This window comes from Porites lutea, chromosome 12 (assembly GCF_958299795.1).
Source record: "Porites lutea chromosome 12, jaPorLute2.1, whole genome shotgun sequence".
Taxonomy (NCBI): domain Eukaryota; kingdom Metazoa; phylum Cnidaria; class Anthozoa; order Scleractinia; family Poritidae; genus Porites; species Porites lutea.
Genome location: NC_133212.1, coordinates 18,772,598 through 18,798,267, shown reverse-complemented (window position 1 = coordinate 18,798,267; position 25,670 = coordinate 18,772,598). Strand labels below are relative to the sequence as shown.

General features: G+C 40.6%; 2 protein-coding genes across 4 annotated transcripts; both read left to right on the top strand.

Moving 5' to 3' along the window:
• The first annotated feature begins 256 nt into the window (after window positions 1-256).
• On the top strand, window positions 257-4,874 carry LOC140921689 (death domain-containing ATP nucleosidase-like). Its single transcript, XM_073371699.1, has 5 exons — window positions 257-383; window positions 1,916-2,670; window positions 2,888-3,067; window positions 3,914-3,958; window positions 4,277-4,874. The coding sequence occupies exons 2-4, from the start codon at window positions 1,950-1,952 to the stop codon at window positions 3,919-3,921; spliced, it is 909 nt and encodes a 302-aa protein (XP_073227800.1). The 5' UTR covers window positions 257-383; window positions 1,916-1,949; the 3' UTR covers window positions 3,922-3,958; window positions 4,277-4,874.
• Window positions 4,875-7,035: 2,161 nt separating this feature from the next.
• Window positions 7,036-22,897, top strand: LOC140921991 (5'-methylthioadenosine/S-adenosylhomocysteine nucleosidase-like). Of its 3 annotated transcripts, none has more exons than XM_073372012.1 (8): window positions 7,036-7,234; window positions 9,430-9,468; window positions 11,237-11,965; window positions 12,857-13,039; window positions 16,586-16,647; window positions 19,175-19,198; window positions 20,294-20,335; window positions 22,037-22,896. In XM_073372012.1, exons 3-8 carry the CDS (start codon window positions 11,239-11,241, stop codon window positions 22,088-22,090), a joined length of 1,092 nt encoding a protein of 363 aa, XP_073228113.1. In that variant the 5' UTR covers window positions 7,036-7,234; window positions 9,430-9,468; window positions 11,237-11,238; the 3' UTR covers window positions 22,091-22,896. The 3 variants fall into 3 exon arrangements, with proteins under 3 accessions (XP_073228113.1, XP_073228114.1, XP_073228112.1); XM_073372013.1 differs by lacking the exon at window positions 9,430-9,468 and having other exon boundaries at window positions 7,037-7,234; window positions 22,037-22,095; window positions 22,476-22,897; XM_073372011.1 differs by lacking the exon at window positions 9,430-9,468 and having other exon boundaries at window positions 7,037-7,234.
• Window positions 22,898-25,670: the final 2,773 nt, after the last annotated feature.

Below are 25,670 nucleotides of genomic sequence, written 5' to 3'. Positions count from 1 at the left end.
TTCTCCCTATGGGCTTCTTTCCCTTTCTTCATTCTTCTGGCCGTAAGCCCCTTCCTCGCGAGGCTCTGCGATTTACGTATTTCTAGTAAAAAATATTTGTTTTTGCGCTAATATTTTTTGTGTTCAAATAATCGAGTTTTCTGTCAATCTCCACCTCTAAGGTACTTTCTACGATGGACTGGTATTAAATTTTTTACTTCCGAGTGAAGCCGCCGGAAGTCGATGACGTCAGTAATTTTATATAGCGTGATTGTCAAACGTTCCTTCCATGATCTAATAAGTCACCGTTAGCAAACAAGAGATATCACCCACCGCACCGACTCCACATTCTGCAGACGATCAATAAAGGTGCTATATGCATGTGTATGGATGCATCGACACAGGTGAGGTATTTGAAGTCGCAGTCTATATATCATAGGTACATAAATATAGCACGAATTGTTAAGTTTATCTGCCTCCGATAAGAGTTAACCGGCTCAGCAAGGTGAGTGTTGTTTAATCACGTTCCTGTTTTGAATCAGTTTAAAACTAAAAACTCAGTATTATTGCGTCCGAATCATCTCTTCGGGCGAATATGGTCAAACAGTTTTGTTTCTGATGTCGTGTTTATTTAATCGCATAAATAAACCGTTGCCTTTTGGGTCAGTTATTACGCAAGTAACTGATGCTATGCACTAACGAATACCTGAATAACTTAAATTTTAGACCTAGCGAGTAGGGCAAACAAGCCACCGTAATATGATTCGCTTCAACCCCTGTTCAAAAATCTTTGTGAAAAAAAAAAGCTTACATCGCACTTCGCACGTTTACTATCAAAAGGAAGGCTGCGATAACATTCTTGGCGATGTTTTCGTAGACTACTTATTTCTACCACTCAAGCTTATTTACTATGCAGATTATGATGGCGTTATCCTTGAAGTTTTTAAAAACAACGCAGTGTTTATAAAGCATTCCTGATTTTATACATGACGTAAATTCAACGGAAAACGTTCGCTATGTGCTTGTGTAAGCATAATCTTATACAAGAAGCAACTTTACTACAACAATCTCGAACCTACACTGCACAGTTAATTTGTCTTCAATGTTGATATTGAGGTATTTGTCGCATTCAAATCACTGAGACGGAACTGTGACCACATTTAATATTAATCAAGAACGCTATAGACCCACCTCCATATAAGCCTTGATGGGGTAAGACGGAGTGGAAGTTGGAATCAACTTATTTTTCCCGGGGAGGAGGGTACTTGGGTAAATTTTTGCTGGGTATGTGCCGCTGGCCTCTCAGAGCCCCGACCCCACTATAGTCTATTCTGAGGCCTATTATAGACCCCATCGTAGTCACTTTTGGGCAAACATATAATTTTCGTGATCCCAACTTATTCACTTTCTATTTATGTATCAATCTTTTCAATCCTTTAAACAGGTCATCCTAAAACTGGAATTGAACCATTTTTTAAACTGAATGAAGAACACTTAAATTTTCCCCAACAGCACAAACATTCTGGTACGTTTGTTGTTTAAAAATAAAGAACTGTATTACCCCAAAAATCAGAAAATGTGCGACCCCATTCTAGTAACTCTATTGAAAATGTGACCCCATTACAGTCAATCCAGTCGTGAAAATGCGACCCCATCCAGCGGCACATCCCCATTAGGCTCTTATAAGGAGGCACCCCCACCCCCCCGGGGGGGGGCAATTTTTAGACTGGGAAAGCATGAATGTGGAAGTGAGATTTGAATGTTTGAGGCAAAATTGAGGCAAGAAGACAATGAGATCTGAAAGGGAAAGAGAAAGGGAAAAGTAAGATGGGTGTTACCCCCTTCCCCTTCTCACGCTTGGGACCCTACAATTATTGATTTTGTGGCTACAGCAATAAAAATTGAATAAATTTGTTTCTGTCTTTATATTCCAAAGGCAAACAACAGCCCAGTGCAGCGGATGAAAGATTATGAAAAGGACACGACAGTTTAGTGATACGAGAAACTGTAACCCACCCGAGATCGATGCTACAAAGCTGCCTGCCGGGCGTCTGTTGGAAAAAAGCGATCTGCCAGGACCAAAAGACGCGAGGGTTTGGGAGGAAATACTAAAAGACCTTCCAGTTGATATTTTGCTACTGACAGTGAAGGATTGTGAATTCTTAAGTTGCGTATCTCATCTAAATCCGGGATACATTCGAAGTAGTCATGACAACCTTGGAACTGTGTACTTCGGGCTAATGGGTACGGGCCCAACTTTGAAAATCGCTGTGATGAAATGTTATCCAGGTCCTTTGGCTCCAGGAGGTCCCTTAACAACTGTGACAAATGGTGTTGAAGTGTTAAGACCCAAAGCGGTATTTTGTGTGGGATTCTGTGGTGGCTTAGGCGAAAGAGTCTGTTTAGGACATGTGGCAATTTTAGCGAAGCTAAGAACATACTCTTCTGTGAAAGTAACGGACAGTGGAATTCAAGAGCGTGGCCTTGCTGTTCCGTTGGAGAGGAATCTTTTGAGCCTCATTAAAAACGCTGATGATGGCTGGAAGGCGCCACTAAGAGATTGCGGGGAGGTGAAAGTATGGAAAGATGGCGTGTATTTGAGCGGACCCGAGAAGGTGGAAAGTGAAGAAAGACGCAAGGAGCTCTTAAAGCGATTCCCGGATGCAATCGCTATAGAAATGGAAGGGCAAGGTGAGAATGTGGCTTAATCTCGTCCGTGGAAAAACCCTTCCAAGTAATTGTACCAAAGGACTCTGCTATGCTCCTAATGGAAATTTTTGGGTCGGCTTTGGGTTCATCCCGTCATCCTCCCACTGGAACGGGTCGCTAGTTTTAATATGACTTGAAAGGTCCAAACTCTTTACTCTATTGACCTCCATTGCAGTCTTATTTACAAAGTCTTTTGCAGGTCTGTTCTTAGCCGCACACGACTTGAAGGTCGAATGGATTGTTATCAAAGGTGTCGCTAACTTTGCTGATGGCAGGGAACCTGAGTCTTGGAGACAATTTGCGAGCGTTATGGCAGCTTCATTGACTGCACACATTCTAAGTAATCCAATTGTTTTTGAAAACTGGCCTCATTATAAAGGTGAGTATGCAGTAGCCTAGTCCCCAGTCCAGTTCGCGCCATCCGAGTGAGCGGAGAGGGCTTAGAACCAAATTCTCCCGACAATGACTGGAAACGAGGCTCAGTATGCAGGTGTCACACTTCTGAAGGTTCGATGGCCGTGAGCAATAAAAGGGAGTTCCACATTTTACTTAGAATCTCACCATTTTTTTCCACTGAAAACTTTTAAGGCAGGAATTGGGTAAACTTACTAGGAATTCGTATCTCGCATCAACCATCGCGAAACTCGTTTTCTAGTAGCGCAACGTCAGGCGCGCAAAGAATCTTAGGTAAAATAGCTTGTAAGCTACGTAGCGACGGGGCCGAGTTAGTTTTCGTAAAGACTTCTGAGACTGTAACTAGGGCAAGAAAAAAATGGCCAATAGCGTCCCCAGTAACGATTTCAGAAACAATTGCGGGACACATTTCGGCCCCATTTCCCTTCCCGTTTCTAAAATGGCGGGTTATAATCACTAGTGTGTGTTTTTTGGGGGGGCGGGGGGGGGGGGGGGTGTAAAAATAAGTAGATCAATGAACTGACAATGCTGTTCTAGACAATTGTAATGGAGTTTATTTTACGACATACCTGCTAAATGAAGGATGGACTTTTTTGCTTAATGAATCAGTAAAAGAAAAAAAAAGGACAAAAAACGGAGGCAATTTTGGTTAAAGGGTTTGGCAAAACAAAGCCTTACTTGGGACATGTACCGAAGTTCTATGAACTTGCCAAGGAAATAAAGTGAGCGAGAAAAAGCTCGCAGGGTGGAGACACTGATTACACTTTCCATTTCAATTCCACTAATCTAACGATGCAAATCTTAATTTCAGGTGATTGAAGGCCTGCTTATGGAGATCATGAATTAAAAAAATGAGGTAAGACGATTTTATCGCAATTCACTCTATTCAAAGAAAAGGCATTGTTTAAACCAAAGTTAAATATGTTAGTTCATCTGTAATTATTAACGCGGTTAGTATATTCAAGGGGCAATTTGTTAACTCTAAAACGTTACTAACTTCTGACAATTTGTACATCCTTGCTATTTTTTTTTTCAGGCACGGCTACCCTGCGCCCTGCTAAAAGCAGGAGTATAGTTATCATTCTGGGTTGAACTAATGATAACGTTGGCACGTAGATTTGTCAACGGGCAAATATTCCTTTTATTAACCATTTTGTTTTTCATTTATCTACAGCATGTACCAGACCTTTTGGCAAAAGCAGGAGCTGGTATACAAGCAGCTGTCAACTGAAATTGATGTTAATCCGTTAGACTGAAAATATCTTTGTTTCATTTTTTTTTTAACAAGTTAAAGTTTTAGTTTTGAAAATGAAATAGTCTACTAGTTTTGGAGTTTGTATGCTCTTATACGCACCTCCATGTCCATCGACTGCACATTGACGGAGACTCTGTAGCCTGTGAACACACCCCCCTTCCCTCAGGAAAAATTGGAGAAGGAGCTCCTTCTCCTTATTTTTCTCAGGGGATGGGGGCGGCTGTGCACAGGCTATGACGCAATTGAAAATTGAGGGAACTACTGGGAGAAGCTAGCACGTCGTCACAAAAAATAAAAAGGCAATTATAGTACATCGAAATTTGTGCAAAATTTATTGTCTTTCTCGTTTGAAAATGAAGGGTTGTTGAAATGATGGAGCTACCTCTTTTAGGCCAAGTCCACACGAAACCAGACATTTTTGAAACCGCATATTTTTTTATCTGGCTTCTTGTGGACGGGCTCGTTTAACCCCTCTGGAGAGCAGTTTCAAGACAATGCAGGTTCGGTGAGCAGACTCACTGCTTTCGAGTGGACGGAAAGTCGATTCCTGTTTTAAAGTTTGCGGTTCCAAAAATATCCGGATTCGTGTAAACGTAGTCTTTAAAATTCAACTATTCACACTTTTTCTCGTCCTCAAAACGTTAAAATTATGTTCGGACAGACATTTTTTTTACGGACAACAAACAACTATTTCGATTTCTCTTGGCCTCACAAAGCAATAAAATGTCTCATGGTTCTCTGCTTTCTCATAACGGACCAACCAACGGAAAAACGCGCACAAATTTGCGAAGAGGAAGGCACAGTGACTCTACTTATTTTGTTACCACAAAATATTATAGTCTTCTTCAGGAATGCTAAATATTTATATTATTATTTGGTAAGGGGTGCGTCTCTTTGCCTTGCAAGCTTCATCAATACCTCAGATGTGATATAAAAAGTATAAAAGGCTGGTTTACGCGCTGCCAGATTTGTCGACATGATTTTGTATATAACGAGTAGATTGGCTACCACCGAGGACTATCGTCTCTTATAATCGGCCTTTGTAGCATAAAATTATATTTCGGGGCTGTCCAATTAACCTTAAAAAAAAATAAAGGTAGTGTAGGTCGGCGATTGGGTTATATTGCTTAGAAAGAATTTGTTTTCCAAGCGTTGTCTGCTGTGATCAAAGTTGATTGCTATTTTTTGTATTCTGGGCTTTCCTCATCGGAGGAGAAAAGCGGATAGCTGAGAACAAGTGATGCGCGTACATACACGTACACGAAAACGCCCGGAGGCACGGACAGCTTCCCTCTCGTCTGGCGCCATTGTGCACCTTGTTTGTGACCCACTTGTCAGTTTTCACAAATGGGTAAACAATGTTTAGTTAACATGCGCCAAAGACGAAACTAAACTCTGGAAAAAAGCGCCAAAATCATTGTTTTGGGCCCCGACCTGTGTACCAGGATTTGAGTAAGCGCCATGATTCGTCGATAATTCGTTGAGTCCGTTGGAGGCCCACAACAAGGATCTCGGCACTGCTTCGCAGACGTTACTAACCGGCGGTTAAATTACGTCTACGACGCAGGCTATTAGCATGCATGACAATACGTTTCTCACGACTTACACCAGGCACCTGGTGGTCTAACTTCCTATATATTCCCAGCAACTGTCTTCCGGTAACTGTCTTGTCGTGATTTCCCATGATGCGTCAAAAACAGTGCAATTACGGTAATCTTTCTTGCTTTCTCTCAGCTGCAAATTTTCTGTGCGTTAAATAAAAACACTATTTATTTATTTATTTCGTTTGTTTGTTTGTTTCTCGGATGCAGAGCCCAATTCTTAATCCAAGCTTGTAGAATCGAGAGACTTACAGGCACCAAGAAAAGCATCTCCAGGCCTAAGCAACCTTACTTTTAAATGAACCACAATTAGGTATTTCTCATCAAAATAACGAATTTTTTTCTACCTTGTACCAACCCGTCTCTCTCTCGATGAAAATGTGCGCGCAAAGGAAGGTGGGAAGGAGACAACTAAACCTCCCGTCTGTACCCTTCCCATGGTCCCTTGCGGCTCATCACCAGTCACTCGCGTTTCGCGCTCGCCTCTACCATGCGAAAAACGAAGTGCCTGAGGAAGAGGCTGAACTTTTTTAGAAAATACTGCTAAGCCGATATTTTTTTATTGGAGTTTTTTACTTCAGAAATTAGCAAACGAGCTGAAACACTAAGAAATATTCACCAACACATGCATTTTGAATTGTGTACATTCAGAGATAAAAATTACATTTAAAGGTTTTAATTTTAGGCCTCAAACTCAATCGGATCCACGACTCGCAGTCGGATTGTTCGGATAGTACGTAGCCCGATTATTGCCATGCGACCCATTTTTTTTCCTTGAAGTTTTTAACCCGCCTCAGTTTCTCGACCTTTTTCGTGCCATTTGTTTTTTGTTTTGTTTTGTTGTTTTTTTTTCTCTCGGCTATTTTGACGATTTCAGGGACGATTTTTTCCTTCGCTGACTACATCACTATGAAATCGAAACTAGCCTGCCTCCCCAATCTACCCCCCTCGCCTATTTTCCCTTCCTCCCAATCTCCTACCCCTGGGGCTCTTTCGACTCCTGCCTGTGTACACAGGCCGTTGAAACCCAACCAGTGATTTACCACATTTAAAGAAAGTTCCCGGGAAAAGTTATGGCGTTCTATATTATACCGACTACTGCCGGCTACACAAAGAGAGAATAATCTCTTGCTTCACCGATTGTTCTTCCTGTTTTTCTGAGAATTGAAGCCCCGTCTACACGCCATAGCGTCACGTCAGTAATATTTGTCGCCAAGTGCTGAGGTTGCAAAACTACCAAAGCTTTCTTACAGACCGTGAGCTGAAAACTTCAAAGGTATTGTAAAAAGATAGATAGAGTAAGAAGATTTTTATCATAATTTTTTTAGCGTGTCCTAATTAGTCTGCCGACGTTCTGCTCGAATTGCTTTCGACTCTATTACCGCTGTTAGTCGAGTCTTTTCAAAGACGTGAGCTTGACTTGTGTGCCATTGAATCAAACTTAATGTGAAACTCAATTTAAACTTGTACTTAAAGATCCTTAAGGTTGACTTACCAATCACTTTAGATATAAAAATGCATTTGCACTTAGAAAATCAAGCGACGGTAATATCATGACCGCCAACCGAGCGAATCAACAAGCAACAATACATTCAGTTGGATAGAGATTGAAGAGGTTTAAACCATGCAGAGATTCCGAAAAAGACGTCGACAATACGAGAGCTTGTTAGATTTAAATTATTATTCGGTATAAAACTGTTCAGAAGTGCGTGCGATTATTAGAGCCGAATGTCTTAACAGAGATCACGCGATCGCTTATTTCTAAAGACCTCTGAAGATCGTACATTGACTATTATACTAAGCTGTATCGCACCACTGGCAGCTCTCAGCAGTGCTTTTTTGTTATAAGTAGGAAGCAGAAAAGATCAGAAAAAGCGGTGACTCGGGTACATATTTGGTAAGCATGGAATTCTTAATTTACTCAATAAGTCACTCGGTCACCCAGGAAGAACGCATGACCTTTAGTGAATACATACATTGTTATATCGTTTAGGCCAGTGTGCTTATATCTTTGGAGCGATCATTTTAATTAGGAAAGTGTTTTTAAAGGGGGCTGAAGTCAGTGTAAAAAAACAAAAACTCATTGTATCTAGCGATTTATGTAGTTTTGCCATCCATTTCCAAGCGTTATTGGCCACGCGACTCAAGTAATGTTAGCTAATGTTGCCTGAGGGGCCGACCATTTGACTTGTGTGTGGGGGCTATGGGTGATATCAGGGAAAAAAAATATCCTGTAGACTGATTTCGAGGGGGAAAAATCTTGCAAGCGAAAAATATCCTGTGAAATGTTATATATTAGTGTAAGAGGAAAACTTCTATCCTCAGAGGTTTGAGAAAAAAAAATTCTTAGCCAAACCAAATCACCCATACTACCCCTCAAACGTCAAATGGTCGTGGTCGACCCCTAAGGGATGTTGCAGGTTATTTAAATTAGTATATTATTTTTCCTTTCTCGCGCTAAACGCAGGTTAGCCCTCTAATATGGGTTATTCAAGTTTGAGTTTTTCAATTAAATTGCTTTTCGCGGGTAGGTCTTACAGCTAGTCTTATTCTAGGCATAGCAGCTTTTACCGGCATGTCGAATTGTTTTGGCTTGTCACTAGAAAAAATCTGCACCATATTTAAAATTTGCATAATTATTAAGGCATAACTTTGTTTGATTTACCACAAAATACAAATAACGATAAAACAAGACAGTTACACAAAAGTAAATGAAAGTGGCGAGGAAGCCCAAAAAGAAACCATGAGGCTTATAGACATTGGGCTCCCTCAGAGTAAAAATAAAGTTAACAGTAACAGTAAGGCCAGAATCGAAAGTAAAATACAATGAAGGTAAGTATAAATTAACTAATTACATAGACTGAGTTGACAAAATATAAAGTATGGTACATCTAACAAAAAGTGTAAAAATAATATCAGACATGTGAAGAAAGATAACTATTTACTACAAGATTTATAACTAATAATTCATATATAATTTTTTTTTCAATTTCGTTTTCAATAAGTGGAGAGAATTAGATTCTTTAATATCATTTTCTATAGAGTTATAATAAGTAGGTCCTTGGAAACTGACAGAATTATTGAGTGTTAGTCAAAAAAATTTCCTCGATTTTGTTTATTTAATTCACTTGGATATACCTGACTAGGCCCCGGAACGAGAATCACCTCAGGAAGTAAAAAAATAAAATAAAAATAAGGGTAAATTTAATTTAGGGGCCGACCATTTGACTTTTGAGGGGGGTATGGGTGATTTCGGGAGAAAAATATCCTGCAGACTGATTTCGAGGAGGAAAAATTCTTGTAAAGAAATACCTACACTGAAAAAAATATCTTTCAGGGCGTATAATATATGCTGAAAAAAAATCTTACACCGATGTATGTTAGGAAAAAATTATATCACCAGAGGTTTGGGAAGAAAAAATTCTTTCCCAAGCCAGATCACTGTCACTGTCTCATTTTTCGTTTTGCCAGGTTTTCTGGGGTTGTTCCGGCGTGTTCCAAAGTGTTCCCGTAAGTTGTTCCAGGTCTTAGAACATCCTATTTGTATCTCCGGGCCTGTTTATATGAGGTGAGCCAGCCCGGTAAGCCAGGCTGGCCCGCTTTCGTTTTACCGGGCTGGCTCGGCTCATGCCTTATATCCTCTTAAAAATGTCGTTGTGTTTATATGGGAAGGGAAGCTGGCCCCCTTGCCGAGATCTCGGCTCGAGCAACCAGGAGGTCAGCAAGCCGGTGCAGCCCTCCTTCCCCTACAAAAACCACCACAACAATTTTAAGAGGAAATAGGGCATGAGGCCAGCTAGCCCGGTAAAGCGAAAGCGGGCCCGGGCTCACCTCATCAAGAGAGCCTCAGGCCCTAAGTAGCCGAATTCGTCATTTTGGAATTCGAATAAAAGGTATAGCATGAAATCAACCACGCCAACAACTGTTAACTGCTTGCGTCGAATCCGGTGAATAAACTCCACAAGTAGCTTCCAGTCAGACACTTTAAGCAAATTGTTCCAGGTTCCGTCCACACCTATCCGGTTATTTTTGAAAACGGAGATTTTTTTTATTCGTTTTAGCCTTCCGTCCACACGTAAACGGCATTTTCGTGCATCAACAACGCAAGTTTTCAAAAACGGTCCCCACACTAGAGATTTTTGAAAACGCCGGCCAATTGTTTTTGTATGGACAGGCGAAAACAACAGTGTTCGAACGTGATGATGGAAGACATCATACAGCGCATCTTGTAAGGGAAATTTTCATTGTCCTTAGCGCTTTCGTGTAAACGAGCGAGAACGATTCGAATACTTTACGCACGTTGACATGTATTTTTTAGAAAAGGAGAAAAAAATCTCTGTTTTCAAAAATTCCGGATACTTGTGGACGCGACCTAAAACGAAATAACAGACCCTGAGGACGAGGTAGAAAACGAAGAGACCAAAGAGACCACACAAGGTATAGCCTGCATAGCAAGCGTTTCCAATCGAGTTAGTGCGCGAAAGTTACTGAGCGGGAGCAAAAAAAAGCAAGCGTTTCCAATCGAATTAGTGCGCAAAAGTTACTGAGCGGGAGCAAAAAAAAGGATAGAAGGGGGAGGGGGAGGGGGAGGGGAGAAGAGGAAACGCTTTCCCCTCCCCTTCCCCCGTCATTCCTTTTTTTTTTGCTCTCGTCCCAACTTTCTCGACGAACTCGCGCGGAAACGCTTGCTACACAGGCTACGCAAGGTAGTGCCCCCTCTGGGGATTGGTTATTTAGCCTACATAGTAACAGGCTAAGAAAGAAAGCCACAAGAATTTCAAGCACTTTGGAATATAATGCAAAGCCAATTTTTTAAGAGGCACTGGGCTTTTTTTTTTAAGCAAAAAATGAGCCTTTCTTTCCAAGGTTCTTTGAAAAAGCCTCTGGTTTCGTCCCATGTAGTTTTTTCATGACAGTCTTGGAATGTGATTCTACGCTGTGGATTTTGGACTCCTGGTACTGGATTCCGGATTCCTTGACAGCTTATTGCGGGTTCCAGTCGTTAGTGGGATTCCGAATACCTTGGGTTGAATACCGGATTCAAAAGCCTCCACAAGCAAAAATTCCCCTGATTCTTGCTTCCTTAAGCAAAAATTTCCCGGATTGCGGAATCTGCAGGATTACTTTTAATACATGTTGATACAAAGGGCGACTGGTAAATAGACGTTACAAACCCGGGAACGCCAAGGTAGTCCAACGCACTGAACACTTAGCAACGCTGTTTCCTCCACTTTTTACATGATTATCTTATTTATTTGTTATATTTCATATTATTCAGAAATGTCAGACTCCGAAATCCCCAGTGAATCAACTTCCGTCTCTGGCGGCAGCAGCAACACCAACAGAAATCCACCAAAAATCGACTACAGTAAGCTGCCAGCAAAGAAGGAGCTGACGGAGATGGATCTTCCCGCAAGGTGCAAACCTTGGCCCCAGTTTGAACTCCCAGTCGATGTTTTGTTGCTGACAGTGGAGGACTGCGAATTTATGGGTTGCGTTTCTTATTTGAATGAGGGATTCTATAAAAGTTATCATGAGAAGCCTGGATTTGTGTATTTTGGGAAAATTGGTGAAGAGGGGCAAGATGCCTTGAAAATTGCCTTAATGAAAAGTCATATGGGCCCTATGAATGCTCTCACGACTGTGAAAAACGCCGTTGAAGTCTTAAGTCCGAAAGCTGTAATTTGGGTAGGATTTTGCCGTGGTTTAAACGCCAAGAAAGTCAAATTAGGAGATGTGGTAGTTTCATCGAAGCTGAGGACGTATGCCAATGATAAAGTAACAGACAAGGGAATTGAAGATCAGAATGATGCTGTCCCGTTGTCCAAACGTCTTTTAAGCGCGGGTCATGGCTGGAAACCACCGCTGAAGAATATGGCGGAGCTCAAGGTGGATGTAAAAAATGGCGTAATTTTGAGCGGCCCAAAGGAGGTTGATAGTAAAAAGCTACATGCAGAACTTACTGGGCGATTTGGTGAAGCGATTGCTATAGACATGGAGGGCGAAGGTAACTTAAGACTTTAACAGTTGACGTTAACAGTTTCAGCGAAGAGATCGAGTAAGACAAGAGTACGAAGCGCGGGCAAGGCGAGAGTCTCGTACATAAACCAACTGCCTTTTTTACCTGGAAAACACATGAGAAGATGAAAAAATGGCCTGTTGTTTCAATATTGTAATCCACCTAACGCTGGCCCATCGATAGACAAAGTTGAACAATTATAGTCATTTAGAAAAACATAAGGGATGGGCGTTTTTATCTAATCTTTTATTTTTTTTTATCGTTTTTTATTCATACATCTATTTTCTTTATCCTGAGCCAAAGTTGATGGGCGCTTCGAAGTTCTACAACAAGTGCGGGATTTTAAATGGTGCCCACTCTCGAGCCAAAGTAAATGCTGTTATGAGAGTTTAAAAATCCCAGTTCAGTTTTTGTCTTCTTTATTCGAGTTCATAGCCTGCGAAAGCAGACGTATTTTCGGTCGTCGCTTCAAACAGAGGCACTTCTGTCAAACAACCGTTTGAAGAAGCAAATATTCCCTAGAAATTTCAAAAGCTCGAGAAAAGCTAAATATTTCTTGCTAAGTGTTCTATTCGTCCAAGATATTGTAGTTATTGTATAAAAAGGTCTTTTGAAAATTTCAGTATAAAACGTCCCGTATAATCTAATCTTCTAAGAAAAGTACGTCTACTCCATGTCCTCAAAATTTCGACCGGACCCATCAGGGTAGCTAACAGTTTCGAATGAGACGAACTCCAAATTAACCAAACAGGCTTCTAAAGCACAGAGAAAACCATCTGAGACACTTCTGACGAATTTGGAAAAATTCGGTCGTTGGGTGCCCCTTTTCAAATACGTCTGCGTTCACAGGCTAGACTGAAGTAAAAACTTTGTTTTCAGGTCTCTACAAAGCGGCGCATAACCTGAAAATGGAATGGGCAGTTATTAAAGGCGTTGGTGATTACGCAGATGGTACAAACTCTAGCACAGACGAGTGGAAACGATTCGCAAGTTTTATGGCAGCTTCTGTAACTGCTAATGTCCTTGATCCCATTGCTTTCAAGAGCATCCTTAATTATAAAGGTAAGAACCAACAATTAGTGTGAACCACCGAGACCAACTTCGTCCTTTCCTCCTCCCAATTGCTTAACCCGAAGCTAGGGAAAAGGCAAAAGGCAGTGGCCCTTCGTCGATAGAGGAGCGGAGATAATAGTTCGTAATAATCATCGACATTGTGATCTCGATTGTGAGGTCAAACAAAAGATTATCATTCTTTCATAATATGGTCGTTAATACCGTGGATAAATGTTAAATAAACAGCTATCGCTGACCAGATTTGGAGGAGGTTTTCTATTGTCCTATCATTGACGTCAGTCACTGACGTCAATGATGGATTAATTAACAATTAATGAATGAGGCTGAGTATCTTATGAAGCCGGGGATCGAGAAGGGTATTATCCGTCGAGGCCGTAGGCCGAGGCGGATAACATCCTCCGAGATCTCCATAATTCTTCATAAGATACGAAAGCCGAATTCAATAATTGTTTTATTATTCATTCAAAATAGTTCCTAGTTTAAAAACATGCCTACCTCCATCGATCCATCGATGTTAAGTTCATCTTCGATAGTGTACGTTTAGGTTTGTCCAGCCCCGCAAATATTCTCCGAATAGCAGACGTCGCCCTCCGAGTTGTCTCCCTGCTGTCTTTGCTATGTTTTTAGCCATTACTTCGCCTAGTTCTAGCTGTAGTTCTTACTCTTGAAACGAGTGAAGTGTCGGCCATTTTGTTTTCACAACCAAAACAACTCAACCTCGTCCCCAGATCTTCTCGGTTAACGGATCATTAACCTGTAGAAGGCTGCATTTTTGACGTCATTCCCTCCTTAAACACAAAATTCTTCCAAATTTGGTCATCAGTAACTGGTTATGGTGAATTATGCGTGTGCTTTTAGCCAATCAGAAGTGGGGAAATATTTTGAATGAATAACAATAGCAAATTATTCAAGATTGAAGTTACGCAAGACAGCGGCGCGGCAGCTTGGCTGTTTTGGCAGAGCAAAGATCAAGAAAATGACCCAAGTTTTCGCAGCTAAACGAAGACGAAATAATCAAATCACTGACAGAGAAAGTTAACAAAAATACTTAAAATTCGTTCAGCAACCGATAAATTCGTCGTTTCGCCAAACTTTTCCCTGTCTCCGTTACTGGCTTTCCCGAGGCTGAGAGGAAAAAGCGCATTTGAAAGCGGGGTGTTGGAGACAAGAGTACGAAGTGCGCTGAGTTTGGGATGATGGCAAAGAGCCACTGAGGAGCGCGGAGCATGAGCGGGGCACCAAAATAGAAGGAAAGGAAAAATAAGGAAAGCTTTCTCCGCGTCCCGTTTCTCTCCTGGCACCCTTCTCGTCCCTAGGGTTTTCCCTTAGGACGAGGTTGTCGTCGCCCCCGCTTTCCTAAATAGACGAATCTTTGTTTACATTTTTCCCTCAGTGACATATGCTCAACCTCGTCCCCAGAGCCCTTCCCCTCAGATAAAGAGAAGGACGGGAAAAGGCCCTTTCGTGCCCCTCCCCCACCCCCATTTTGTAAGGGAAAAGCCGGGGGGACGAGGTTGACATATGCCTTTCATTCTCTGCCCAAGTTATTAAAATAACATCTCTAAATATTGAAAAAGTATAAAAAATTCAGTTATCTGTGAAAATTTGTGCCTGTTATCCCGAGTAGTTTCCGAGGAAACTACAAAACAAGCTAGGTGGGTATACCGTGTGGCACGAAATTTTTGCGGGAGTTTATTTTTGGGGATTGGTGATTTTTCCTGTTTTGCAGAAACTAACTAGGACAGATTCCTTTTTCTCGCTGAGTATCAATTTTTACGATTTTCAAAAAGTACCCAATACCTTCCCTGCTGGCAGAGGTCTCTCACGACGAGGCAAAAATGAGAAGGAAAATGAGAGACCTCTGCTAGCAGGAAACCAGTACCCAGCGTTTATAATATTTTCGTTCTTGTTAAGTACGTGCAATCAGGGTGCAATAGAAATACATATTTTCCAACAGTACTACGGTAATGGATATCCTGTGTAAAACCAGTAATTCACTTTATTATATGGCTGAGTCTGTTTTTGCATTACGATTGCTCAATTTGCGGTCCGTTACTTGGTATACGGACCAAAATTTTTAAAGGAAATGCTCATTTCGGAGCTCTAATTCTCTTTACCTCGGAAAAAGGGTTTAAATAAAGTTATAAGACGGCTGTAAACCTTGAGGACTTGGATGTTGACTTTGGCCTTCAACATTTTAAACTGTGTTTATTTGTGAACGAAGGCGATGAAGAAACTAACTCGTAATCTTATCGAAGAGGATTCTAGTCAGTGTTTGAAAATTTTATCGCAGTACACTGTTAAGAAGACGAAAATCGACTGGCAGAGATTCGAAATGTTTTGCCTAAGAGAAAATGAGTAATTCCCTCAACAAATATGATAACAAACATACCTGCACCCGATCATCTTGATAGCTTCTTTACCATTTGCAGTGCTTTTTCAAAGACCAACGAAAGAAAGATAGAAGCGAGTTCGCGCCAGACACAATAATGTCCAGTTTTCAAAAGACTCCAGCGTCACATTAACGAGTGAATACTTACAGTGCTCTTAGTTTCGACCGAATAAACTTTAAAATATGTCTGTAAACCCTGAGGATTGGGATGTTGATTTTGCCTTTCCAAATTTTAACCTAGCTTTGTTTTAATAAGAACGAAGCTGTTGTAGAAACTGAGTCGTAACCGTACCGAGGAGGAGAATTCTAGTCCGTGTTTGAAAATTTTAACGCAGATCACAATTGAAGAAGAGAATGAACTGGCAGAAAGAGGGGTTTTCCCAAAAACAATTAACGAGCGAATCTTTCGACAATGACAACAGACGTACCTTGGAAAGCTTCTTTGCCTTTTGCAGTGTTTTTTCACAAGGACAAACGGAGGAAAGATGGAAACGGCTTCTAGACAGACACGTTGTCCGGTTTCCAAAATACTCCAGCGTCACATTGAAGAGCCATGGATAGTTGCTAAAACTTACAGTGCTCTTTGTTTTGACCGAATAAACTTTTTCAACATGGCGAATTTGTTTTTACTTTCTCGGAAAGCTTTTGTTATGTGCTATTGTTTTCGTGGGCCAATAAAAACTTTCTTTTTTGACGCCTGTCAAATGACTGTCAAATCGTGCGTCCTGCACTTGTTTCCGGTCCCCCAAACAGGAAGAAGCCATATAATAAACATCTTATTAGCCTCGTTTTTTCATGAACAAATCAGGGAAAGTGCTGTGAGACGGGACCTACGGTTTTTCGTCCTTATCCGAGAAGACTAGAAAGTCTAACCATTTGCAGATGTCATTACAAAGGCGGCACTTTCTTCTCAGTTATTTATTCTCATATTACCCTGAGTGTTGGTCCGGCCGGGGTTTGAACCCGCGACCTCCCGCTCGGCAGACCGGCGCTCTCCCAACTGAGCCAATCAGAAGTGTAGCAGGACATTAGTAAAAATAGCACTTTCTTGGCATTCCAAAGTGTTCTTTGCGTTTGGTTCTTTCCTTCTTATCCGGACCAGTGCTTAAAATCATTACACTGTGTGCTGTTTTGCTTTACAGGAATCGCCCCAACAACGCCAGAACACCCCAAGCAACAAGGACAGGGCCCACCGAGCACGTCTGTAAGTATCTGATTATAGTGGCGTATATGATACTCTTCCTTTGTTTTTATTCTACTGCCTCTGTACAATGAAAGAACACAGGCACGTTTTACGTGCATGAGCTATTTTCAATGCTTCAGTGTAACAGTATCGGCAATCTACTGTTTTAATCCTAAATTAATGGTATGCTTTGTGCGAAATTGGGTATTGCTGTACATTAATGAAAACGAGAACCGCTGCGCATAGCTGATTCGATCCTCATACTATACATTCACTTTTCTTTGTCTTTCCTTCAGACGTCTGGTGCAAAATAAACAAATTGTTAAAATACTATGAATATCAACTCACCAAACGTTGCTTAGAGGGAATCAAAGCCTTTCCAAAGTCGCTCCAAAGGCGAAATTCCCGGCCTGGCCAGGCGAAAAGAACGGCTGAGTCGTTCCAAATTGAAACAGGCGTTCTTAATTGATTCAGACGCCGAACTTTTCATGTACTCAATTCAATGTATTAGGTTCGGCTCATGAAAAGTTCGGCGTCTGAACCGGGCCTTAGTAAGCAGGAAGGATGTATTACGTTGTTCTCTTATTCATGTATTTTTTTATGCCGGACGAAAAAGATTTGTTGAACTTTGTAAGCGAGACGGAATAAAGCTTGTTCAGGATTAACAATACTCGGTACAGCTTTCAAAAAAATAAGCTTCCTTTCAAACTTCTAAAACCACAATTTATAGGCCGCATACTTTCGAATTAAAGTCCATATCTAAATATCAATTATTTTTCATTGGAAGAGCTTGGAAAATCTATGATCTTGATACTCTACCTTGAAGCAGGTAAAACAGAAGTCATAAATACGTGACCACGCGTTGTACCGTTCGCGATAGCCGAATTAGGTCAGAAATGTCTTCAAGCAGCATGCACACTAAAATATGAACCCTTAAACAGCTGCATCACTGTACACAGCATTTGAATCATGAAGATATTTAATGTAATGCTTCTAAACACCTGTAGCCGAAAGAAAAGACGAAAAAACAGGGGCACCCAACGAGAATATAGTTGATAGCGTTGTTGAACGTATTTTAGTGTTTAAACGGTAGATATAGGCATAAATTTATCCCCTAAAAATTTTTCATCTGTTCGGATTTCCTAGCTGAAAGTCTAGTGATGCGAAAATTATAGGGATCAAAACTTACCTTTCAAGTCGAAAATTTCAGCCAGAAAAAAGGCTCTCGAAAACTCCAGGTGACCTTTTTAGGGTAAAAATCCTTAAAAAATGGGCAATAATACCTTTTTTTAGATCTTCCAAAATCCTAGGAGAGGCAGGCAAGCAAGAAATTTTACAACAAATGTTCCGAAATTCTAGATCTCAAATCGTCTTGCGAACAGATAATTCCCAAAAATTGTCGTCGGGTGCCCCCGAAAAAATTGTGAAGAATCAAGATGGCGGTCTCACAGTGCTCTTGTTTGACCTTTAGTAATGCCATGTTTAATAGATGCCAAGATCTCATTGGTTCCTAAGCATCAACTCATTGTACAGTACCTTCAACATTATTGCAACTGGCTCCTGCAACAAACATACAAACATCCGAACATACAGAGCCAAAAAGCCACAAAGCCACAAAGATACATACGCTCTCACCACTGACATATGAGCTATTTTTTCAAAATAGCTCAAAAAGGGAGTGAGTGTTTAAGTCTGAACTCGTGAAACCCGAGGGAAGTAACCTTACTCGAACAGGAGAAAAAAGGGTAGCACAATTCAGTACAGTTCAAATCCTCCAGACGGTAAACCTGTTACCATGGAGTAGTACTGGCGACTACATGGTCGACCCGTACAGCAAAACCACTCTTATCCTTCGTAGACCTCTTTGCCTGCTCAATGTAGACACTGGCATTTAATAATTTAGCGATATTTATCCAAGGGTCCTGTTTGTACGTGAACACTTACTAAAGAAAGAAGGGTCATGAAAGCTATTGCTCATCGTGGATAATGTGTCACTATGAAAGGGTTCGTTCATCGTTTGTCTCACTATTGTCACATTAGATGTTTAAATCGTACTAAAGGTTTCCATCAGGCGATAGCGTCGATTTACTGAGTAGAACTATATGTACTACAGTGCTTGTTAGTGATTGGTGTATCACGAACCTCGCTCATGGTTGGTGAGGTTCGATCCAAAGCATTGTTGACATTATTTGAGGAGGAAACTGTTCCCTCAGCGGTCCGTTGTAGTAAAGATTGGTTACTATGATGTCTGATCGTGAGCATCCACGGTTCAAGAATCTCAATTCCACTGCCCCTATTGATGTTGTTAGAATACGAAGTCTATTTAATGTGAATAGCCTCTCTGCGAGAGTGCAAGTGAGGGTCTGGGTAAATAAACGTAACCTTGTCCAAGAGCAGTTCGTGAGTACGTTCCTATTATCGTGCTAATCCCTAATTTTAACAAACACTCAATGACTTCTATTTCTATTTCAATATGATCTCTAAGTGCACCCATTGTTAGTTTTCCTTTACTGGTCGTCGCTCAAAAACTTCTTGTCTTTATTGCTAGGATGGCAAAGTGGACAAAGACGAGGTATGTTTTACATATTTAATAACGGAGCTCTACGCGCGGCGCGAAGCGCCGCGTGTGGGCGGAGCCCCATAGCTAAGGAAATGTGGTAATCTACCCATCCGAGAAAATTTGGTAATCACGTGACCGTACACCGACCGACCGACCGACCGTCCGTCCACACCACAGGCATACCAATGTAAAATAACTCAATCAACAGGTATGGCAACCCAAATGCAACTCAAGGTTTTATTTGGAAGGAAATCACATGGCCGCCAGGACTTTTAAAAAGAAAAAACAACAACAAAGTCGTGTCTTTCTCGGCGTTATTTTTTATGTTTACACTAACGTGGATAACAGAGAAAGAGCTAGAGCGAGTTATTGAAAACAAAGGAGACGAATTTCGTAGGAAGAAAGACATGGAAATTCGGAGGTGAGAAAATGAGAAATGCTAGCGGCCAGTAAGGTGAAAATGAGCGGCAGTGAAAAATAAAAGCGAACATGAACACAGGAAACAAAATATTGAGTAAGCACATACGACAATTTCTCCATAAAAAAAATGTGTAACCAGGAAGTTTGACGTTTTAGTCGTACAAAACAGCGTTGTAGTGGTGCAAAACAACGGCAAGGGAAAGACAAAAAAGCGTGCTGCACGTGCAATTTTGTTTTTTTCTGATTAGTAGAAAAAGTGTGCGGCACGTGCAGTTTGTTTTTTGCTAATTAGATCTATTAGTCTTGAAGCCATTTTGATTGTCGACCCCGTTTAGCACTGACACGATATAATTTGTTTTGTTTACACGTATTATTAACCAGAGTTTCGGTTTAGCCCTGGCTAAATCTATATATTAAACTTTCACATATTCATTAACTTGTTTCCCTGGGCTTCGAAGTGCCTTCACCAGAGACATTTGAGAGCGTGAAACACGAAGTGAAACTTTCACGTTTTATGGAGGACGGAGACAAGGCAACGATTTCCTTTCCTTTTGTTAAGTTAGATATAGGCCTTTTGAAAATCGTCAACCTATGACAAACTAGAACACTGAACAGTTGGGTGAAGTTTTATTACTATTATTATTATTTAGTATTATTTACATTCACCAATGTGCGTTATGTTTGTAGGTGAGAAAGAGAAGACTGAAGGCTTTAGGACGTGACTCTCAGGTAATCAAAAAACTTTGCGTCTTAAACCATTATCGCTAAAACAAACAGCTCTCCCGACCTACGTATCCTGTGTGCTCCGGGTACTTGTAATTATGTATACGAAAAAATTACTAAGTTCTGATTGGCTGAGAAAGGAGTGCAGTTCCTCTGTTACACGAGTGCAAAACTTGTAACACGAGTGCAAATTACAAATGGTTTCCGATTAGCTGAAAACGCAAAAGAAACCACCAAGAACCAATCAGATTAGAGCTGTTTTCACAACAAAATTTAAGAAAATGGCCATGGTTTTCAGCAAACGACGATTTGATTTTGTACGCGAAACAAAAATAGAAAAGTTAAAAAAATATTCCAAAAACCCGAACAGTAAGAAGTACGTCTTTCTGGCTAAATGTACTGAAAATGCGGTGCTAAGAGAAAAATACTGTCAACAAAATCGAGGAAAATGAGCCAGAGAAACTAAAAAACAAGCTACTTTTAACAGACTACGCTAAAGTAAAAAAGTAAAGAACAAAAACGGTGGCAACCACACGCAAATCATGACAGCTACACTTTTCAGGTATTTAAATGAACAAGGATACAAGTTTTCCATGATAACAACAGAGATTTCAAGTCACGTACGTTATTTGTTGGAGGAGAAAGGTGTCCGGTTGCTCTCTTTGAGTCTTTCGTGGAGCGAAGACCTCTATTAAAACATCCATGCGATGGTCTGTTTTTTCCTACCTCAGTAGCAAACGAAACCGTAAATTTAAACATCTGGTTCGAACTAAACCAATGGGCTAAAATACCATAACTAACATAATGAAAGTATCCGTAGCTGGTACTAGCCTTAAAGAAAGCGCGAAAAAAGCTTACGAATCATACTGCAAGAAAAACAACGGTCAGCAAGCTGAAAAAAGCAAAGATTGTAAGTTCAGAACATATCGCCAATGTCACAGGCCACAGAGGTATAAATTTCCTTAACGACTACGATGAAGCCGACGAAGAAAAGTGAAAACCCCAACGGTGGCAGTGTCGGAAGAAAACAAATTCCCTCCCTCATTTTGGGGTTTTAAATCTCAAAAAAATTTCTCCATGAATCCAGCTATGATGTGGTCTCAGGCACAGACGATGATGAACAGTCGTTAAACAACTCAGCAAGTGTCTTTCATCTTTGGCTGCTCGAAGCGTTCTCCTGATTTCAAAACGGCAGTATACTTCTTGCAAGGCCGAGCTCTCATAATCGAAGATGAATTTAAAAACACTTACTTAGGCTGATTATTGTAAACCGAGTTATCTTTAACAGGCTGGTGACCATATAAAATCAATCCTTGCACATTTCCAAGTTCTTAGCTGAATGATTTTGAAAGCGTTGGTCTTGAAAAAGTTTGAATTTGACAAAGGTAGTAGTCTGTTTCAGCCAATCAGTTGAATGAACTAAAAACGCGCGCCCTGTCAAAATTTGTTGTTGTAGTTACGTTTTCGCGTATATAATCACATTTTTCGTACTGTCCTATTAAATTATCTAATTAGGGCTGAAATCAGGGCAGTTGATAGCCAATGAGATTTCAGAATTTTGTTATGATTAGGAATAAAAAAATTTGAAAAATTTAGTCGTGCTTATTTATTCCAAACTGCATTCGAAGTAATGTGATTACCTAAGAATTTAATTATTTGAATAATATGTATTCATCTAAACGCATACGCATTCTATCCGCTTTGCAGACAGAAAAACGGGTGCGCACTGAAGAAGAAGTGGTGCTGGCGAAGAGTAGATAGAAAGGGTGTGTTTGTTAGATTGTTTTAAAATTTCAAAATTAGTATCTGGTATCTTACGATGCAGAAGATAATTTGACGCGCGTATATTTAAATCGATGAACCCGCGTTAAACATGTAAAGTTATCACTGTACTGAATTTTGCTGCAAAATATCCTTGAAGTACTTGTTGCTGTAAAAAGTTCTGGTCATTACTATTCAGATGTTTCAAAGCGTATTTTATACCATAACATCTGTTTTCGTGACATGTTTAAAACTGGACGTACTTAGATAAGGTACTTAGATTGAACGCGAAGCGCGAAAACTAAAAAGTCACTGAAGTTATCATCATTGCTATTGAAAAAGTGCCAGTTACATTTATGAACTAATTGCCTTCTGTTTGACACAGGTCGTTTTGAAGACAATGTGACGCCTTTTATTGAATTGTGTACCAGGAACGTATTGGTACTTATAAAATTCACAGGACTCGAAGCATGCCTAGAATGTCCCAACCCACTTACTGCAATGGTGCACATTATGACCAAGCTGATAGCATGAGTCCTTTTTTTCCTTTTCCTAATGCCCACTAATTGGACCAAAGCATTTTTTATACAGTGTAATAAAATACCAGTAAGAACGTATCCCTGCTGACTTATCTGTTTACTAGTCAACTTCAAGTTCGGTGACGACCGGGTTCGATGGCTGCATAAAATGAGGAAATGGTCTTTACCTGGAATGCTTACTTGTACATTTTAAAGATGTCACCGATTAGAGTTCTATAAATAATGCAAGTCAACTGATTTTGGCTTTCAATTAAAAAAAATTGGTATTTATCTTGTTATTTGTTATTATTATTATTATTATTATTATTATTATTATTATAATCTCCATTCCTTGTGGTCTCAGGCAGGATGTTCGGCCTGGTTTATAGTCCTTGGGAGCAGGTTACAACAAATCACCACGGGTCCCAGGTCTCTCTTTTCCCTTTTCTTACAGGGACAGTACTTTCCTTAGTATCTTTGCTGTCCCCAACAATGCTGTTTTCTGGATAACTTCCAACCTCACATTCACGCTGATTATTATTATTATTACTATTATTATTATTGTTATTATCATTATTATTATTATTATTATTATTATTATTGTTATTATTATTATTATGCTATTATTATTATTGTATTTTGAGGTACATGTCAAGCAGAGTTTGAGATATAAATCAAAGACGAATATTAGCCCTTTGTCGTTAATTTTGTTTCCTTCCCTATTTGATATACAAGAACAAAACAGTGCAGGAATAGTGCCCATTACAAAACCCTGGCGGGGGGCACTCCGCATATAAAAGGGGTGGGGATCCTCGTCGGAAATTTTGAATCAAACCCCTAAAGGTGACCAATCTGGGCGTGGCCCAAGCTTTTTTTGACCCCTAAAAGAGACCATGTTAAAACACAGACAATATATATATTTTTATATTTTTCGCGTGCAACCCTAAACGAGACCACGGCTAAATATGATGGCGTTTTGCCCAGAACACCCTAAGTGAGACCAAAATCCGAAATTTACACCCCTAAGCGAGACGACGAGCATCCCCACCCTTTCATATGCGGAGTCCCCCTCCCCCACCCCCCCCCCCCCGGGTGTAAAACAAACTAAATACTCCACTGACAAGCAACGCCAACGACTTCGATAACGCCAAAAGCCATGTAAGAGAGAAACCTCTGCTCGCAGGATACTTTTACAGTCCTTACTCTCTCCTGTTTTGGTTAAATTGTATTACTTCTTAATGATAATGGCACTTAGTGGGAAAAAATTAGGACTGAAAGACCTTACGAGCAGCTTCTACACCACAGTAGCCAACGTTCTGTATATTAAAATTCTAACTCGATAGGAGAATTTTTAAAAGGACTCGAAAAAGATAGAGTTTAAAGGCGACTCTAAAATGGAGATTAAAAGTGGAGCACTTAAGGGGGGAGATAAAAGCATAATGCACAAAAGTCGAACAGCCGCACGTCTCAACAGAGGTCTGGCGATCGGCTATCTTAGGCACAGCCGGGTTCCGTTTTCTCGTTCTTTGCCTTTATGTAGCATTTCTTGCAGATAAAGTTTAGTAACGTTTTATTTGTTTGTTTGTTGTTGCTGCTGTTGTACTTTTTATTGTGTGCGTGCGAACGTTAAAAAGGAGGAAAACCAGTGGATAAACGTTTACGCACCCAAGAAAACATTACACGACAGTGGAAATGCACAAGTTTCCTGGTGCTTTCAGTACGATCAGTGGTTATATCTATTTACTTTGGGTTGCGACTGGTTCGTTGAACTCCCTGGGAGGAACTCGACCAATATTTGGGTATAGGTGAGCCGCTGAAGGTTTGAAACCCTGACTCTGTTTAGGACAAAACATTTATAACATACATACCCTGTTTAGGACAACACCCTCAACTTTGTTACCTTGTTTAGTTCCGACAAAGGACAAAATACACGCCAGAGCAAATTCACGTTATAGTCATTGCTTTTGTATACTTGGAGTACAAACACAAATTCATCTAGCAAATCAAATCGATCATGCAGGCAATACCCTTTTGACAGACTCACACGAAATTATATACACTGTTTAGCACAGACGCGCACGAAATTATATACCCTGCGAGAAGTCCATAGGACAGAGAGGTAAAAAACCAGGCCCTGTCCAGTGGGACATCCCCGTCTAGGCCATATAAGGGAGTACCCCTCCCCCGGGGTTGAATTGGTAGTCTCCTTTGCAGCCGCTCGGGCCGGAGTCACCCAATGCTCCCCGCCCTCACGAAGCTGAACTCTGTTGTGATTGGTTCTTATTTTAAGGTACGACCGGATAAACGGACAACAAAAAACGTGCAACTTGTTTTTGCAACATTGCTGCAAAACGAGTTGAATGGCGATATTGCGCGATGTTGCGCTATCGAGTGATGCGCGTACACTACGAAAACGAGCCACTGCGCACTTTGTTCGTGACCCAAATTCAGTTTTCACAAATGGGTAAAGACCATGTCTAGCTCGATCACCTGCGCCACAGACGAAACTAAACTCTGCAAAACAGCGCCAAAATCATTGTTCTGGGTCCCCACCTGTGTATTAGGATTTGAGTACGCGTCATGATGGGCCTGTTAAAAAAGCCATTGTCGATTTGCCAATCAGGTCGAAGGGAAATTCAATACGTACTTCCGGTAATTCCTTGAGTCCGTTGGAGGCCCAGAACAAGGATCTCGGCACTGCTTCGCCCCGGGGGGGGGAGTACTCCCTAATTTGGGCTATATAGGTATGTGCGGCCCCAAAGGGTAGGGTTTTTCAGCCGTTTTGGTCATAAATTGGGTATCGATTTTGGCTATTTTGCCGCCATTTTGGTCATAAATAGGGTAACGATTTTTGCACTGTAGTCTTAACTTTGCAGTATTATAACCTACCTAATAAAAGCAGATAAACATTGCCTTTAACATTGGTCTGAACTAGGGAAATAATTATAAGGCAGGTCTGAAACAGGGTATTAATTAAGGGTCAGGTCATAAATAGGGTATCAAATTTTTTGGTTAGGTCATAAATAGGGTAGGGAAAATCGCAGATTTTGGTCATAAATAGG